The 19,609-nt window shown below is 45.2% G+C and overlaps 1 protein-coding gene across 2 annotated transcripts in view; it reads left to right on the top strand.

Annotated features, from left to right (window-relative positions):
* The window catches only part of ATXN2L (ataxin 2 like), a 36,471-nt gene that overhangs the window by 3,157 nt on the left and 13,705 nt on the right, over nucleotides 1-19,609 (top strand). For both annotated transcript variants that reach the window (XM_089655773.1, XM_089655774.1), the window contains exons 2-8: nucleotides 10,157-10,190; nucleotides 12,186-12,242; nucleotides 16,542-16,613; nucleotides 17,691-17,841; nucleotides 17,965-18,089; nucleotides 19,198-19,289; nucleotides 19,366-19,566. In XM_089655773.1, coding sequence (XP_089511899.1) covers nucleotides 10,157-10,190; nucleotides 12,186-12,242; nucleotides 16,542-16,613; nucleotides 17,691-17,841; nucleotides 17,965-18,089; nucleotides 19,198-19,289; nucleotides 19,366-19,566 — 732 coding nt within the window. The remainder of the gene's footprint in view (nucleotides 1-10,156; nucleotides 10,191-12,185; nucleotides 12,243-16,541; nucleotides 16,614-17,690; nucleotides 17,842-17,964; nucleotides 18,090-19,197; nucleotides 19,290-19,365; nucleotides 19,567-19,609) is intronic.

Raw genomic sequence — 19,609 nt, 5'->3', positions numbered from 1 at the left:
CCTATGTGTATATGAACCAGAAGCAGCACCCATCATTCTCCAGAATATATTGATCAAACCTAAAAATGACAGAAGGCAAACTATACATTTCATTGGACATAAGTTCCCTTCATTAGGAGATACAAGAAGAAAACAAAACATGAATTGTCATTTTCAAGCATATTGTTTAAGTGTATCTAAGATGATCTTTAATATTGAATGTGTTTATTTTACTATCAGTACCCCTCTGGTCTATCACTATCACAGGTACACAGCTCTTCCCCCGCCCTCTGGTTATCAGACGTGTTTACACTCAGTCTGGCTCCTTTTTGGAAATGTTTACTATTCTCTCAGGTTTGGAGGGAGGTGTGAATGAAGTTGCATACCTGTGCACTGCTCTCCATTCATTACTCCTCTGCCTTCTTATCAGAGATAATTGACTTTGTTTACATCCTGTAGGTGTGAGGTGGCCTTGGCTGCAGTTGTAAATGGACTTCACATAGAAATGTTAATGTTACTCCTGATTTGATTATGTCCATTGTGTTTTCCTGGAATGGTGATCTTTTCTGGAGTGGCATTCCATTGTCCTGTCCATTGACATTCAGATTATTCACCTGTGATTGAATTGGGACAACACCCCAAACAACCTTGTTGGCAAGCACTGGGGGGGGGGGGAAGGTGTAACACCTGCAAGCTTGGAATATCTATAGCTGACCATCCAAAATTTTTTTTTTTTTTTTTTTTTTTTTTTTTTTCTGATTTCTTTTAGATTTACCTTCAACTATGTAGTGAAAAGACCTGTCTGATTGCAAATTAGAAGTGTTTAGGTTTGTAGTCAAGGTAAATCAAAAGGAACATTTGTATAATGTATGGCCAGCCTTAAAGTCACAAAGCAGGTAGAAATTAGTGGTGCACCAAAATGAAAAATCTGGTGCCAATACCTAAAATTCAGAATGCATGTGGCTGAAAACCAGAATGTCTGCGTATGTGGGGAGGCTCAAATTTTTATTTTTTACCTTTTTAACTTATGATTTTATTGCTATCACATATGGGACCAGTAGTCCTCTATGTGATGGTATGAGTGACAGGTCCTCTTTGTAGGGGAGGGGGGCAGTGTATACAGTGAGGGAGCAGTGTGTATACACTCAGGCTCCCTCACAGGCTGCTGCTATGTCAATGCCAGTTTTTAAATTTACTTACCAGCTTTTTTATTTTTTGCTTTGCTGTATCTCCAAGAAGAAGCCTTAGTTGAGAAACCATTGAACGATCCTGGCGCTGGGCATAGAGATGAGTGAAGGGAAGATGGCCTCCACTCATCTCTATTCGCTTGGAGGATTGGAGCGATGTCACTTCCGGTTAATTTTTTTTTTTTTTTAAGTGATTAAAACATTTTTTAAAGGGACAGTGCAAAATGAAAAAAGTTTTAAAGTGAACCCCCCCCCTCCCCCACAGCTTGCACATAGTGGTGACCGCATACGTAGGCCATGCCCGCATATGTAGATGTGTTCAAACCACACACGTGAGGTATCGCCAGGACCGTAAGAGCAATAATTCTCGCACTAGACCTCCTCTGTAACTACACTGTGAACCTGTAGCCTTTTTAAAGAGTCGCCCATTGAGATTTAAGAACCACAGTTTCTCGCCATTCCACAAGCATGTTATTTTAAAGTATGACAAAAAAGAGTTTTTTGGTTTTTTTTTTTTTTTTATCCAAAGTGTATTTTTTTTTTCCAAGAAATATATTCTAATTTTTAAAAACTGCATTTTGGGTTTCGGCCAATTGCTTTTTTTTTTTTTTCGTTTTCAACGACAGAATTTTAATTTCAGTGCACCACTAGTATTAGGGAATTGACTTGACAAGGGACCTGGCCAGTGGAGATCATTGGAGAAGAGATGTCTACTACAATGATTCCCAGCTTTTGGGGGGGGGGAGGGTTGGTCAGTTATGGCACACATACCAATTTGGTCCAAGCTGGACCAGTGTAACTAGGCAAATAAAGCCATACTTGGACTATACAAATACATAGTTTAACTACAGCTTTAAAGCATAACTTTTCCCAAAAGGGATAGTTCTGCTCGTTTACATCCTTCCATCCCACTGCCACATTTGGCACTTTTTGGAGGGCATTTTGCCAGCTACCTGCTCCCACGTCCAATCTGAGCCCAAACTTTGCTTTCACTACTATCCAGTATCCATTGCAGAGATGGCCCCTCACTTCCTGTCTGGTTGAAGATGGATTCACCTGACTGGAAGTAAAGGGAATTCTCCAGCATGACAGAAACCAGTTCTTTTCATTTGACTGACTTTCCAGCCTTCTCTGCTCCAGGGTTTTACTTGTCTGTGTCCCTGTTGCAGATTTTTCCTCACTTCCTTTTAGGTAAAACCTTGTCAGCAGGACAGGAAGTGAGGTAAAGTCTCTGTAATGGATCTCTAGATAGGTTGCTAACAAGGGCTCTAATCTGTCTTCCCTTCCTCCAAAACTTGTTTTTGGCTGGACATACAATTGAAGTGTAGAGAAACATTTACTGATTTTAGTCACTGTCTGTCCCTTTTTTATTTGCTCTTACTGAACCCTTCCTGCATCATGCTGTCCTAGGCCTCATTAATGCCCCATAGGGGATATTAATATCTAGCCTGTGGTCTACTATAGACTGATTCAGGCTGTATGTTTGTAATGGAAGGTATGAAACATTTAATTATCCTAGAAGTGTTCTGCTTTTGACCTTTCCGTTACTTGAGGCTTTGTATCATGCACACAATACAGATGGTTTTTAATTTGTGATCTGTGCGGAGATGTTAGAGATGAGCGGGGCTCCGCCTGCAGAGTTGCCTCATCCATTCACACACAATTTGGTGAAAGTGGGAGGGGGAAGGGGTTTATAAAAATGCTCTCCGGGAGCAAGAAATGCAAAGAGCAGGCAGCACCAATTGTATGTGTTCAGGTGAATCTACGCGTATTGAAGCAATTAGACAAGCAGAAGAGGTCCCAGTAGAACCACCTTTTTATGGTCCTCAAGTTAATAGCGGAGCTTAGCAGTCAGGTTCTCCATCTGCTCAACCTCATCCACTCTTGAAGCCATACAAGCCCTGGCGGTGTTTAGGAGATGTCTGAGGGTAACATTTTCTCGACATTGGGGTAAGATTTGGTGAAATTTATGTATAAGTTTTGGTACAGTTTGCAATTTAGGGCATTCCCGGAAGATATGCAGGATGGTGCCTGGGTGTTGGTCACATTGCCAGCAGCAGTCAGTTTGGTTGGGTAGGAGTTTTTTGCAAGGATTGATGGGGTCCTGTACCATTGGGTTATGATTTTGTAAGTAGTCACTTGATACTTGCCGCAAAGGGAGCATTTTGGTGCGAAAGATATGATCCTTTTGAGCGTCTGTAAAGGTAACTTGTAAGTCCCTCTCCCATTTTGTAAGAAAGCGGGGTTTTATAAGACGGTGATCTGCGAATTGAGCCCTCTCCTAAGCAAATTTCCTCAAATAAGTGAAGCTCTCAATGGGAAAAGTGTAGGTTTGGGTAGGGATCCCAAAAAATGGGAGAGCTGAGCGGCCGTCCAGTGGTCAAGCATGAGGTTTCCGGTTAGTTAACATGGTCTGAAAAGGAACCCAGCCAGGGTTGTGAGAAGCTCTTAATAACCCGTGCAGGGCCTAAATGTGGTAAGAAGGGTCCGTCAGGCCCAGTATACACCCCGGATAGCCCATGATCGGGGACATGTGGGAAAGAAAACTAAGCAGAGAGGAGAGATGGGAAAAACCTATTTCAGTGAGTGTGGGGCCGATTAGTGGATGGTTGGACAAGTGTGCTGTATGGGATCTGCCTGCCTGGGGCAGTCCCACCAGCGGGGCACTAGCTGCTTCCTGTTCCAATGGTACCTGGAGTTTCAAGCTGCAATGAGGCCACCAGTCTACTACTCTTGTCTTTTGTTGCCATGTAGTACAGTTCAGGGTCAGGAAAGCCTATTCCACCTCCAAGCTTCAGTTTTAGCTATAGTGGATGGTGGTATACCTCTGCATGGGTGCTTGCCCCACCAGACAAACTTGATGAAAGGGGAGTCTACTTCATGGAGGAAATCTGTGCAAGTTTGATTGGTAAAGCTTGCAGCAAGTAGAAGAGTCTGGTCATGGCATTCATCTTGAGGATGTTGCATCGGCCAAACCATGCGGCTGTGTTATTTTTGAATTGACAATGGGTGTGTGGTCCCCTGCTCTTCTGGGGAGGGTAGAGGCTGCTGGAGTGGGAATATATATTACATGTTCCACCAGTTTTTAGGGTGCAACATGTTCTGAAAGTGAGCTCATCCTTTAAACTGTCTTATACAGGCTTGCCTCTGGAAGGGTTATATTTACTGTTTTAGCTTTACATACTATTTGAGGGTCATGTTAGACCTTCGAAGATGGAGCTGATCTGAGGTCTGACAGCTGCCCATTGCCTGACCTTTATGATGTGAACACGTGCTAACTCCTGAGGGTGCTCAAGGTTCTGTCACCGGGCTTTTGCTTGCCTCAGCATGGCTTCTCTTCTATCCATACCTATGGGAATACAGCTTAGGAGTTTAAATGTAGGTCAGGAGGTCGGCTACTGGTCTGATGCACCAGTCAATGAATACTGAAGGCTCTCAGAAGCTTCCAGGGTGGATAAAAATTGATTTTTTTTTAAAAAATCAGATTTTTTTTTTTTTTATTTAAATCAGGTTTTTTTTTAAATAAAATGCTTTTTGAGGAAAATCTATTACCATCCCAAAGGTTATTCCATCATGAAATAAAGATTAGTTTTTTAATTATGTAGAATAAGGCTTTATACGTTTAATTTTTTTGGTAAATAAATTCCATGAATCCATTCACAATGTCATGCTCTTCCAGAGGTTTTTGTAAGATTATTGGGCAGTTTCTCTGCCTACAAGATATTATCACAGATGATCGGTTTACTTTTGCAGTTCTCAAAACTGAATTTGACTCAGCGGAGATCACATGCCTCTTCTTCACAGCAAAAATGTTATAACATGAACAGAGTTCAGAAAAAGACCTTCATCCTAACTTCTACAAACCTATGAATACAGAATCAACCCCTTCAGTGCGAAGGTTCAAGAAGTTCAGTGAATAGAATAGAAACAATATTTTTCTGATTGTTTGGAGTGGAATAGATCTGCACAAGAAGAAAGTGAAACTAAGTGTGAGGAGGAAGGGGCTGACAGTGTGAGGAGGAAGGGGCTGACAGTGTGAGGAGGAAGGGGCTGACAGTGTGAGGAGGAAGGGGCTGACAGTGTGAGGAGGAAGGGGCTGACAGTGTGAGGAGGAAGGGGCTGACAGTGTGAGGAGGAAGGGGCTGACAGTGTGAGGAGGAAGGGGCTGACAGTGTGAGGAGGAAGGGGCTGACAGTGTGAGGAGGAAGGGGCTGACAGTGTGAGGAGGAAGGGGCTGACAGTGTGAGGAGGAAGGGGCTGACAGTGTGAGGAGGAAGGGGCTGACAGTGTGAGGAGGAAGGGGCTGACAGTGTGAGGAGGAAGGGGCTGACAGTGTGAGGAGGAAGGGGCTGACAGTGTGAGGAGGAAGGGGCTGACAGTGTGGGGAGGAAGGGGCTGACAGTGTGGGGAGGAAGGGGCTGACAGTGTGGGGAGGAAGGGGCTGACAGTGTGGGGAGGAAGGGGCTGACAGTGTGGGGAGGAAGGGGCTGACAGTGTGGGGAGGAAGGGGCTGACAGTGTGGGGAGGAAGGGGCTGACAGTGTGGGGAGGAAGGGGCTGACAGTGTGGGGAGGAAGGGGCTGACAGTGTGGGGAGGAAGGGGCTGACAGTGTGGGGAGGAAGGGGCCGACAGTGTGGGGAGGAAGGGGCCGACAGTGTGGGGAGGAAGGGGCCGACAGTGTGGGGAGGAAGGGGCCGACAGTGTGGGGAGGAAGGGGCCGACAGTGTGGGGAGGAAGGGGCCGACAGTGTGGGGAGGAAGGGGCCGACAGTGTGGGGAGGAAGGGGCCGACAGTGTGGGGAGGAAGGGGCCGACAGTGTGGGGAGGAAGGGGCCGACAGTGTGGGGAGGAAGGGGCCGACAGTGTGGGGAGGAAGGGGCCGACAGTGTGGGGAGGAAGGGGCCGACAGTCTAAGTTTATTCAAATATATATATTTTGTTTAGCCAAATTAGTTACCAAACATGGATGTTTAAGCAAATCACATCTGCTGGAATGTTATTGTTTCAGATGAATAAATCTATTTAAATTGTTGTTATTAAGGTAATGATTATTTTTCTCCTTCCTAAGTACAACAGAAAAGTTGTCCAAATATGAATGATTAACCTATTAAACTGGGGATAAAAAACTAATATGAAAAGTTGTTCTAAAAATCTTCATCTACTTGTATATTAAAGTTATACCAGCAAGAATTAGTCTTTATGTAGAAAACTAGGATTTATATCAAGCCTTACTGACTAGTGATTTAAATCAAATCCACCCTGCTCTCAACCAACCTCCGTGTCCGTATTTCTATCTAGCTCTAGGTCTACCCCTGCTCTCCTAGTAGACCTCCTCTGTGTTTACTCTGCCTGGCTCTCTTGTAAAATGTTCTTTTTACAATCCTCTCAGGTTGGGTGAGGTGTGAAGGAAGAGTGGACCTGTTTTGTTGCCCTCCATTCATTCATTGTTTGTATTAGCATTAGATAATTGGATTTTGTTTTGCATCTTGTAGGAATGTGGTGGCCCTGCTGGATTTGTAAATGGACTTCACATAGAAATGTTAATGTCCCACTTGATTTGATTATCACCATTGTGGGATTCCTGATCTTTCCCAGTCCTGTAGTCCATTTTCCTGTCCATTGACATTCAGATTATTCACCTGTGATTGTATTAGGACAACTCCCCAAACAACCTTGATAATGGCAAGCACTGGGGGGGGTGATAACTGAAAGCTTGGAATGCCTTAGTCACACATCAGGTAGAAATGACCCTTGCAGTGGCTTGCCTCTCCACACCAGCCATAGTTGGATCGATTCTCAGCCTGTTCAGTAGGGACTGACCGAGATTCTAGCCATCTATGGGCAGGCTGGTTGTACTGAAGCCAATGCATGATGCATTGTCAATGGGGGAATTGAGCACCTGTAGTTGCAGGAAAGCAAATTGCATAATCTATGGCTTGGTTGAGGGCAAATCCTAATTGTAGGCATGGTGATCCTTACATAATTACATTCATCCAAGCAGGACCAATGGAACTATGTAAGTGCCATTCCTAGAATCAGGGCCCTCCTTTCCCTCTTGTATTGTTGCTGTATTGTCTCCCGTTATATTGTAAAGCGCTGAGCAAACTGTTGGCGCCATATAAATCCTGTATAATAATACCTGTGGGATCCTTCTGAAAGCAGGACATTGCTCTGGTTGAGACTGCTATCACAATGATCTGTGCTAGTTTCTGGGTTGCATGCTGAGTGCTGCCCCGCTGCATTGTGAGGTCACGTGCTTGGCACAGGCACCATTCAATGAACACCACTTTGGATAGAGTGGGGAGGAGGCAGAGAAATGGCAGTACACTCTTCCCAATGAATGACTGCAAGGTGTGTTAGCAGAAGTCTGACCATTTGGAGGGCAAGCAGGCTGTGTTCCCAGCACAATTGGAAAACTGACCACATTGGAATGGATGACCTTCCATGTCTGATGTTGTCAGTTTCAAATAGGAAAGCAGTGGACTGGCAGGATCACTGGGTATGTTACAAAGAGAATGGAATACTTTTTAACACAATTGCATAGTACAACATAAAGTAAATCAGGAATATGAAATGTTGGGGTAACATATTTAAAAGGAGTTGGTGATTTTTTTATTTATTTATTTTTTTTTTACCCATAAAGGCTGTAAAAGCAATCATTTCTTTTTCTCTCTGGCTGCATTCCTACAGCCGCTGAGATACTGTGTGAGCAGTGATTGGTCACAGCTTGTCACATGGTACAAGGCTGGTGTGAATAGCCCTGTACCATGTGATCACTGCGATCATTCACAGATTTCACACGTAGTAAGCAATGATGTCAGGAAGTAACCTCTTGCTTACTACTATTCATGTGATCACTGATTGGCAACTCACACAAAGGTCCTGTACAGCGATCGGAGGACACAGCGGGCACCGGATCGTGATGCTGCGTACACAGGCAGGGAATGCGGAGGTTGTTTATAAATGGCCACCCGTCCCTGCACTGCTCCTGTCCGTTTATGTGCGTAGTTAAGGATGGTTGTGGGGAACAAAATTAGCATTTTAAAGTGTGTGATATACGTAATGTGTTGTGTGTAGCTGTCAGAGTATGACAAATGCATTGATAAAGTAGAAGGGCTTGGAGGTACTGATGAAGGCATGCTGGGACTGTGGATAATCTGGAAGGAATGCAGGAGATACCTATGATTTAGTGTGGTGTTGTGAGCTCCGGGGAAAAGCCTTGGCAAGCATTTTGACGTGTAGCTTGAATAGAAGATGACTAAAACAATGTAGCGTCACTTTTGTCCTTGTGATGGTGATGTACATTGTATACATGACTTTCTAGCTGCTCTTTGTAGAGCAAAGTGCATACTGCTCCCAGGTCACTTCCTTCAGATTGTCTTCTCTTCCTGATCTGATTCATTATTATTATTATTATTATTATTATACAGGATTTATGGCGCCAACAGTTTGCTCAGCACTTGACAATATAACGGGAGACAATACAGTTCAATACAAGAGGGATAGGATCCTTTATGTTGGTATCTGTAAGTCTCTTCTGCCCCTTGGTGGAGGTGGTTAAATGACTAATTCTAGGCTCAGGCAGCCTTATTTATTTATTTCAGGTCCTTATATAGCGCCGTCAATTTAGTGCTTTACATATATATTGTACATTCATATCAGTCCCTAACCCTCAAGGGGTGTACAATCTAAGGTCCCTAACCCTCAAGGGGTGTACAATCTAAGGTCCCTAACCCTCAAGGGGCGTACAATCTAAGGTCCCTAACCCTCAAGGGGCGTACAATCTAAGGTCCCGAACTCACATTCATACATACACATACTAGGGACAGTCTAGACAGGAGCCAATTCACCTACCAGCATGTCTTTGGAGAGTGGGAGGAAACCAGAGTACCCGAAGGAAACCCACGCAGGCACAGGGAGAACATGCAAACTCCAGGCTGGTGGTGCGTGGCTGGGATTCGAACCAACGACCCGAGTACTGCCAGGTGCAAGTGCTAACCATTTAGCCACTGTGCTGCACCACATATTGCCTTTTGATTTATTTTCAACAGACCATGTAACTCCTGGGATTTGTCAGAAACGGAGGGGGGGGGGGAATACCCCAGACAGGATAATTTATCTTCCTTCCAGAGGTCTGCTGTCATATTTGACTGATAATTATATATTGATCTTGACATCTACCTGGAAATCAAAGATCCCCAATATCAATACAGAATAATGTCCTCTGCGCCCCAATGGAAGTGTCTTCCGTCCCCTTTACAATCCCCCCAAAAATTAATGTCCTCTGTCCCCCACACAAACCCCTGGGGAGGAGGGAGAGAAATAGTTTTTAAAGAAGGAACTATGTAAACATTAAAAATGTATGTTAACAATTTAACTTATCTTGTTTTTAGTTTGTTGCATAAACCATGGAGCGTGTTTGTCTAGTCAAATTGCAAAAATGACCTGTTGATCCTGCCTGAAATAGTGAGCTGTCTACCTGTGCACTCTGCGTACACACGTTCTCATCTAGCGGTGCTTTTAGCCCTACCAGTTCACCTTTGTGTACTATAGAATCCTTCCCACTATGTTAAAAATGAGGGGAAGGTGTTTTATAGTCGCCCTGTCATCGGGTGACCACGCTGCTTCTCTGGGTACAGTACAAGCTAGCGTTGTCACCCTAGGACAGGAAGTATGTTACTGGCATGATCATCAGAAGAAAACAGACCAGAAAAAGAGCACATCTAAGGACTGGTGAGCTGCAAGATACCTTTTTTTGGCTTCGATCCTTTTAATTACATTTTTGAAATCACTGAAATTGCACAGTACTATGCTATTCGTAATTCAGAAAGTGGCCTTCATCAGGTTAAGAATTGTTTGCTTCAGTCTAGAGGTTTGAAGTTGCTTTTTCCCCAGATGTGAGTTCCTTGATTGCAGAGGGTTTGCTTGTCATGCCGAGCTGTGCTCATCCTCGGAAGGTCTGGTTATTCATACGATGTGTTTTCTCTTACAGGGGCAGGAGCATTGTAAAAGGACTTCAGCCTCCGGTAAGTCAAAGTGCATGAATATGGTACTGACATTGACAATATAAAGTAACCCGGCCTAATAAGTGCCTTCATCTGTGTTAAAGTGACCACCTGCTCCCTGTATTGACTTCAGTTTCTTCAATCACTGTAAAGCCTCTTCGGTCCTGACTTCTTTCTAGGGCAATCATAAAGTGGATGTAAACGTTGGGCATGAAATATGAACAAAGCACATCCCTCTATAGTGTGTACTTGTCTCAATTAAGAGCATTAAGTGTCATTTCTGCCTGCTGTCTCCTTCCTCTTCTATCAGCATGAGTCACTTCTGAGAAGTTTCCTGACACAGAGGGGAAAAATGGTGACAGGGGAGGTACTTCCAGCAGCTTGACAGCCTCAGCCCTGTCCCTGCGTGCTGGGTGGAGGAAGTGTCTCTTCCCTTTAATCTGCTCTGAGTGCTCCTCTCTGAGCTCTGCAGAGTATAGTTTCAGCTCTCTGCCCCCCCCCCCCCCCTTTTTTTTTTTTTTTTTTTTTTTTTTTTTTTTTTTTCTCTGAACTCTGACAAGCTTTATAAATTCAGCACTTTAAATGGATGTAAATAAAAAGGTACAACTTATGTAGGAGGATTTGTTTTAATTTTTGTGCATCACCTGAGGGCAGTCACTTGGGTGTATGTGAAAGTTTACAACCACTTCGTGCCAGCCCTTTAAGACTCTCAGAAGCTGGGAGGGGTTTTTGGGTCATGTGACCACTATCACCGTCACATGATCAGAAAAGGTCCTGATCGAAAGGGGAGATCGTGACCTTTTCTGTGAGTCATGGACATATGTGCTGGGGGCGCGCGCTCTCAGCACATGTATTTTCTAATGGCACACAAATATGTGGCTTCGAGGCCCAGATGCAGAGGCGCTGCATATTTGCGTGCGCTCGGCGTCAATGGGTTAAAGAGAACCTGTATAACCGTAATGTTGGCATCTTTACTTTGCAGCAACATTGTGTTGAAACAGCCTCTGTTGCAGCACATTGGAGAGTCGGACCTCTGCCACAACAGAATGTAGGGGTCTGACGTGTCCCCCGCAGAGTCGGACCTCTGCCACAACAGAATGTAGGGGTCTGACGTGTCCCCCGCAGAGTCGGACCTCTGCCACAACAGAATGTAGGGGTCTGACGTGTCCCCCGCAGAGTCGGACCTCTGTCACAACAGAATGTAGGGGTCTGACGTGTCCCCCGCAGAGTCGGACCTCTGCCACAACAGAATGTAGGGGTCTGACGTGTCCCCCGCAGAGTCGGACCTCTGCCACAACAGAATGTAGGGGTCTGACGTGTCCCCCGCAGAGTCGGACCTCTGCCACAACAGAATGTAGGGGTCTGACGTGTCCCCCGCAGAGTCGGACCTCTGCCACAACAGAATGTAGGGGTCTGACGTGTCCCCCGCAGAGTCGGACCTCTGCCACAACAGAATGTAGGGGTCTGACGTGTCCCCTGCACACTGATCCAGATAGAGCACCATCGCTCCCTGAGCTGTCATGCATGTTTCCAGTTTTGACCCTCTATAGAAATCTATGCAAATGGTAAACCCATTTCCCTGCTGCCTTCCCCACTGCCCAAACAAATATGCTGGAAGTAAAACTGTTGAAATTACATTTCACAAGAAATTATGTGAACTACTTCCCTCAGTCTCAACTTCTGGGGAAATGTGGGTGACACCACCACTCAAAATCCCATGAGAATGCAGTTGTGCAATGAGCTGGGATGTGTTCTCACAGGATCCCGAGTGCCTAGGTGTCTGTGAAGCAGGGGTAAGACATGGGGACAACACTCCCTCCCAAATGCAAGACTAAGGCAAGTATTTTATTGGGGTGTGGGTATTTTTTTCCCCTTTTTATAGGTGGAGGGTGGTTAGCAGGGAAACCGCTTTTTAGTGTTTTTTTTTTTTTTTTTTTTCCTATCATTGTGCTAATGGTGGAAGTATGGACCGTTGAGCCACAAAAGTGACCTCATTTCACCTTCCTGTCATTTTAGGTATTTGAAGGCGTGTATAATAATTCACGAATGCTGCATTTTTTAACTGCTGTGGTGGTGAGTAGTCGGGCTTACAGCTGCTCTCAGTGACATTACTCAAACTTGAATATGGAATAAAGTTTGTGTGGGTTTTTTTTTTTTGGGGGGGGGGGTTTATTGCACTTGCTGTTTCTCGCTGTCAGGTCTTCCTGATTACTGTGGAACCATTGAGGTTCACCTGTATAGGAAAACTAACACAATGATATATTGATGGGAAATCGTACGAAAGTTGGAATACAAAAGAAGGAAGCTTCGTCTTTAAAGCGGAGTTACACTCACCTGCCAAAAAATAAGTCAGCCGATACAAAAACTGTAGCTGCTGACTTATAAAAAAACAGCCACTCACCTGTCCCATGGTGTCCCCTGCAGCCCGTTTCACCGGCCGTCCTGGAGGCCGGCATTTTCAGTGTGGCATCCGGCTGTGACAGCTTGCGGCTTCACAGCCGGGTGCCCACTGCACATGTGTGAGAAGTGCTGCGCTTCATGAATGGTCCTGTAGTCTTCTGGGACCTGTAACGTGTCCCAGAAGACTACGGGGAGGGAGGACACCTTCTGTTTCCGTTCGCCTAGGCCAGTGGTGGGCAACCTTTTTTTTTTTTTTTTTTTTTTTTTTTTTTTTTTTTTTTTTTTCCTTTTCAACTGAGCCAAATCTCGCCAAAACCACGATTGAAATTTATTTTGAGAGCCACATTTTTAAAACTGAAAATACATAGGATGGTACACTGTTTTTAGTTTCAATAGGTTTTTATAGTAATTCATGCCCCCCCCCTCCGTAGTAATTCATGCCCCCCCCCCCCCCGTAGTAATTCATGCCCCCCCCCCCCCCGTAGTAATTCATGCCCCCCCCGTAGTAATTCATGCCCCCCCCCCCCCGTAGTAATTCATGCCCCCTATTGTGTCAATTCACTTACCTTTGCTCCGCGCGTTCCTCTCGCCGTGTTCCCGCGCCGTTCCGGTCTTCAGGGCGGACTATGAGAGGAGCCTAGCTCCTCTCACGTTCGTCACGCTGCCCCGCCTACGCACATCCTGACAGCCAATCACTGGCTATCAGGATGTGAGTGGCAGCGAGACTGGCCAATCATTGCATTTGAGCGCGCTGCCCTGGCTGTTTTTTTTTTTTTTTTTGGAATCACGCTGCAGAGTCCCTGCCGCCCGAGAGGAGGGAGGGGAGCGGGCGCCCGGCACACAAGAGCCGCATTAAAGCGTGTAAAGAGCCGCATGTGGCTTGCGAGCCGCTGCTTGCCGACCACTGGCCTAGGAGATCGGAGCAGAAGTGGGAGTGGTTACCTGCCAAAGGTGTCAATCCTTAATGGGGAGCGGGGGAGCAGTCCTTAAAAGCGGAACTTCCCCTTTTGGGTGGAGCTCTGCTTTAATAGCTTATACTTAGAAATTATAGTATAAGGAAATTCTATAGATAGATACAACCCTTCATAAGGTGAACTTGTCACTTTGAGTACTTCAGATGTCGCTGAAGAGAGCAACAATAAAAGAATTGGCTAGTCAAGGTGAAGGTCATTTCATTGAAAGGTCGGTAGCCCTCATGCTTTGGCATTGTGACAAGTTGGGGGTTTTGCAGTTTCGAGTGCTAAACAGTGAGTTTACTCCATGCCAGAAGTATGTTTCAGGGCTTTTCCTGCCCACTTTTAAAAGAAGGCAAAAGTTCTCCCATTCCCACGCAGGGTTTCCACCATCAAACAAAACTGTTATCGGCCTCATGACTCTTTGCAGCTCTACTGCTTCAGCCTCATGCCTTGGTCCTCCACACTAAGCTCACAGTCCCCATGCTCGTGCACACAACGCTGGGCCTTCGTCACCCTTTACTTTCTTGCAGTTCCCCTCTGCTCCTTCCCACACAGGCTCTGCTCCTTCCCACACAGGCTCTGCTCCTTCCCACACAGGCTCTGCTCCTTCCCACACAGGCTCTGCTCCTTCCCACACAGGCTCTGCTCCTTCCCACACAGGCTCTGCTCCTTCCCACACAGGCTCTGCTCCTTCCCACACAGGCTCTGCTCCTTCCCACACAGGCTCTGCTCCTTCCCACACAGGCTCTGCTCCTTCCCACACAGGCTCTGCTCCTTCCCACACAGGCTCTGCTCCTTCCCACACAGGCTCTGCTCCTTCCCACACAGGCTCTGCTCCTTCCCACACAGGCTCTGCTCCTTCCCACACAGGCTCTGCTCCTTCCCACACAGGCTCTGCTCCTTCCCACACAGGCTCTGCTCCTTCCCACACAGGCTCTGCTCCTTCCCACACAGGCTCTGCTCCTTCCCACACAGGCTCTGCTCCTTCCCACACAGGCTCTGCTCCTTCCCACACAGGCTCTGCTCCTTCCCACACAGGCTCTGCTCCTTCCCACACAGGCTCTGCTCCTTCCCACACAGGCTCTGCTCCTTCCCACACAGGCTCTGCTCCTTCCCACACAGGCTCTGCTCCTTCCCACACAGGCTCTGCTCCTTCCCACACAGGCTCTGCTCCTTCCCACACAGGCTCTGCTCCTTCCCACACAGGCTCTGCTCCTTCCCACACAGGCTCTGCTCCTTCCCACACAGGCTCTGCTCCTTCCCACACAGGCTCTGCTCCTTCCCACACAGGCTCTGCTCCTTCCCACACAGGCTCTGCTCCTTCCCACACAGGCTCTGCTCCTTCGGCTGTCCTGTCTTGGACAACACGGCGCAGACATGCACCTCTTTACTCCCTTACAATCAGACCCCCTCGGGAAGGTGCGGCACTGACTTCTAATCCTGTCTGGACTATGAAGCCAGCCCACACCTGCATCATTGGTGTGCACGTTTTCTCCAAAACCTGGCCCAGCCTGCCTTCTCACAAAGCGGCATGGTGTTGCCCTGCCACCGCATGTATAAAATCTCCCTACTAAGTCTAGGTTCATACTATTGTGGATGTGGAAACTACAGCTTTTCCTGCAGCCACCCGCAGCAAGACGAGCTGCTCTTTAAAGACGTGCGAGGCTGCCATTCAACCTTAACGGCACCCACACGCATCTAAAGATGCAGTGCGCTTTCAGGTGCGGGAATTGCTGGGAAATCGCATGGTGCTTTTGGCCAGCCACTGCGATTTAAAAATGGCGCAGGGACCTTTTTTTTTTTTTTTCTGCATGAAACGCATGCACAGCAGCCCATTCAAATGAATGGTTTCCAGTGCCGAGTAAACGCAGCTCACAGAGCTGCAGAAGTGTGAACCTAGCCTTAGGGCGTGAGATAGTAGAGCAGCAGGAATAAAGAAAATGTCACAAACTCTCATGACATAAGGTAGGCTTGGCTTCAGATAATCATTCAATAAGAGCGCCATTCAGACAGAAATGGCAGTTAGTGGGGCTTAGTCCTAAAGTCACCCTCTTGGTAATGACGGGAAAGTTGTTTAGGCAAGACCACCGAAGTGCCTATGGCCAGAATGTTTTGGCTGGCATCTTGTCTGTCCTTCTGTGGGACCTTTTTTAAATGTCTAAAATAGTTGTTGCTTTCATATTAAAGGATAATTTCACCTTTTTTAGAAAAAATATTAAATGCACTTTTTTGCAGGTAAAAAAATTTGCATATTTGTCTGCAGGAGCCTGTAAACCATTGCACCAGCAATCAGTAGATTGGTGCCATGTAGGTCCTCTCCAGATCTGTCTGTATATCTGCTTGCATGGGATGTACGAACAAGCAGATATACTGACAGGAAGAAGGAATGAACTACCATGGTGCTTCATTAGTGCCATGGTACTTCATTGAGAAGGGGGGGGGGGGGTAAAAACAACAACCTTCAAACTTTAGAACCACATTCAGGACTTTGGCAGTTCAATCCCGATGGTGGCCATACACACGTCAATGTTATTGAGAGAGAGAGAGATATGTATATAAAATTTTTTTTTTTTTTAATCCAATTGATGTGCAATTCAATCGGAACAATTTGAATCTAAACATTTAGCCATACAGTCAATCCTAAGTTGATTTTGACCAAGTATGAAAATTGTCAATTTTGCATCAGTCGACCGCAGTGAGATTTGTACATAAATATATGCGTATTACACGTGATCGGAATGCGATTGATAGGATCCTATCCTATCATTCAAATCCATTTCCCCGTATTTGGCATATGGATCAAATGGGTTATCTACTATGGATCACTTCTAATTAAGAGCGCTCAATAACTGAAAAGGATCATTGAAGTGTGTGTGGCCCCCCAATAGATGGCTTTTATCTGAGTATTTTAGAAAATGTTTTAGTGGTCTGCTTTCTCGGTGGGTTGGACAGGTTTTTTTATAGTGCAATTGGCTACCAGCTTAGTTATGTTGATAAACCTTTGCGTTTTTTAAAGGGTTCCACGTGTGATGTTAAGGTGAAAAATGGGACCACGTACCAAGGAATCTTCAAAACCCTGAGCTCCAAGGTAAGTAGTGCCAGGTGATGGTGTGCATGTACTTTTAGATGGCTGTCTTCACAGGTTGTCCACTTTTTCAGACCATATTTAGGATGTAACATGAAGCCTAGTCCCATAAGAGTCCTAAACCCAAACCACACACCCCCTCCTTACCTTAAATATTATGTAAACCCAACATTTTATATTCCTCATATGTGCCTACTGTATCGTGTACTTTTATGAAAAAATATCCTGTTCTTTGGATTTCCTTTTGTGTGAAATCCTTAGTTTTTAATAGGAAAGCAGAGGGACTGACAGGCACACCGACTACATCAAGCAGGAGAGCACAGTGTGGTCAGTTTGCTGGCTGAGCTTGCACTCCAATGGTCAGACCTCTGCTGACAACGCAGCACTGCCTCCCTGTGCTGCCATTCACTAGGAAGACCAAGATACTGCTTTTTTTTTTTTTCCACCCTCACCTCTATGCAGTTGAACAGAGTGTATGTGATTTACTTTTTATAAAAAAAAAAAAAAAAAAAATATATATAAATATATATATATATATATATATATATATATATATATATATATATATATATATATTTTTTTTTTTTTTTTTATTAATTTTTTCCCCCTTTTTTATATCTATATACAGATGTATTTTTTTTTTTTTTTTTTTTTTTTTTTTGCATTTTAAATTGGGTTGTTTTACAAGGTGAGGGTTTACATATACTTTAACTGCAGGGTGCCATTGTTTGCATAATAGTGTAGAATTCATTTTAATGCAGCACAGCTGCATCCCCAGAATCACACGCTGCACTACAAATCCCATCAGACACTGCAGCAGAGACACTATGCAGAGCATGCTGGCGATCCCTATTTAAGCTATACTTCAGCCGCTCCATCTCCAGCCCCATAACCATAGGTCCATACATCATTACAAACCTGTGGTTGAGGGAATACACTGCAAGATGCAAGACCTGCAATGCATTGTTCTGCAGGCTTGATTGCAAAGAAGTACCAATTGCGCATGTCGTGAGATCAGTGTTGCTGCGTATAGTACACGAGTTGGAGTAAGCCTTTAGGTAACTCTGCCTCTTCCTGCAGTTTGAGCTGGCTGTTGATGCTGTACACAAGAAGACAAGCGATCAAGCCGTGGGGCCAAAGCGTGAAGAAATTGTGGACACCATGGTATTCAAAAACTCTGATGTGGTGCTTGTGCACTTCCACAATGTAGATTTCAATTATGCGACAAAAGGTAAGCAGTCTAATGGCAATGCTGTGTTTTTGGTTTTTTCAGAATGTGTGCTTTTGTGATCTGGTTATCCATGATTCTACCAGCATTTCCCTCTTTGACATGCATCTCTGTTGTCGTGTGCAGATAAATTTACCGATTCAGCAATCGCCACGAATTCCAAAGTAAACGGAGAACACAAGGAGAAGGTTCTTATGCGATGGGATGGAGGAGAAGGGAATAGTGACGATTATGACCTGGAGTCAGACATTGTGAGTATGGAATATGGAGATTTACTAAAATGTGTGCAAAATCTGATGCAGCTGTGCATGGTAGCCAATCAGCTTTTAACTTCATCTTGTTCAATTAATTGCTTACTGACCGCCTCCTGTAGGAGTTCAGCAGAGCGACTCTCCTGTGCCGCATTAAGTATCTAGTATGTGACCTGCCACTTTCTCCGAGTAGGGCATGCAATGCAAGGTCAGCAATTAACCGCTGGCACCCGCTGGTTGGTGAGGAGGAAGACAGGGCAGAGCCTGTCAATGTACACCATGAAAACCTCTGCCCTGTCAGTGGGGAAGTGCTGGTTTTTGTGTCTGTACAAAATCGGGGAATAAAAACTGGCACACCCCCTGGAGAAAGCAGTACACAAACACTGGTTAGGCACGCATTTGACCCTTTGATCGCCCTAGGTGTTTAACCCCTTCCCCGCAAGTGTCAGTACAGTGACAATGTATATTTTTAGCACCGATCACTGTATTGGTATCGCTGGTTCCCAGAGTGTCGGTGTCAAATTGCTCACCATACTATCGCAAACCTGCTAGAAGTCGCTGATCGCCGCCATTACTACTATAAAAAAAATAAATTCCACTACATATACCGTATTTTGTAGACCCAAAAGAAAGCTTTATTGTGTGAAAAAAGATATAAATTTTTTTATTTGTGTACAGCCTTGCATAACCGTGCAACTGACAGTTAAAATAGCGCAGTGCCAAAAAGCAAAAAATGGCCTAGTAATGAAATGGGGAGGGGTGTTAGATCTTCCAGGGGTCTAGTGGTTACGTTTTAGCAAAAATTGGAAACTGATTTGATTTCAGTGCAGATCTTCACCACTTTTCTGTTTTTGGTAAATAAACCCCAGGGATGGCAATGACTACAAAAATCAAGTGTATCTTGAGCAAGTAGAGCGCTTCCAAACACTGGGCTACTGCTTTATGGCAATGCAATATTTTCCAGTCTTTTTGATGCTTAATTGGTCATTTACACTTGGCAGATAAGAAAATTGTCCGTCAAGGAGAGCAAATTACATATTGCCTCCAGTGTGTAACCGTTTTTAGCTGGGTTTTTTTTCCATTTAATTTATATTTTATTTATTTTCAGTCTAATGGATGGGACGCGAATGATATGTTTAAATTTAATGAAGACAACTATGGAGTGAAGACCACTTATGACAGCACCCTATCCTCGTACACGTGAGTGATCCGTACGACTGTTTTTCCTAATGTATTAAAGTTAGATGAGGTGTGGTAACATTCTGTTTTGTTTCAGGGTGCCTCTAGAAAAAGATAACTCGGAGGAGTTCAGGCAGCGGGAAGCCAGGGCTACCCAGCTCGCCCGCGAGATTGAATCAAGCCCGCAATACCGAGCGCGGATCGCCATAGAAAACGATGATGGCAGGACAGAGGAGGAGAAGCACAGCGGTGTCCAGCGTCCTACATCTGACCGGGACAGCCCGAGCTTTGGATCCCGGTGAGTGGCTTGTCCTTATGTTAGAATGTGGTGCTTGGCCTGT

The sequence above is a fragment of the Staurois parvus genome, unplaced genomic scaffold (genome assembly GCF_062004578.1).
Source record: "Staurois parvus isolate SC_StPar_1 unplaced genomic scaffold, SC_StPar_1.0 ptg000867l, whole genome shotgun sequence".
In the NCBI taxonomy this organism is placed as follows: Eukaryota; Metazoa; Chordata; class Amphibia; order Anura; family Ranidae; genus Staurois; species Staurois parvus.
This window is presented reverse-complemented; position numbering and strand designations above follow the sequence as displayed.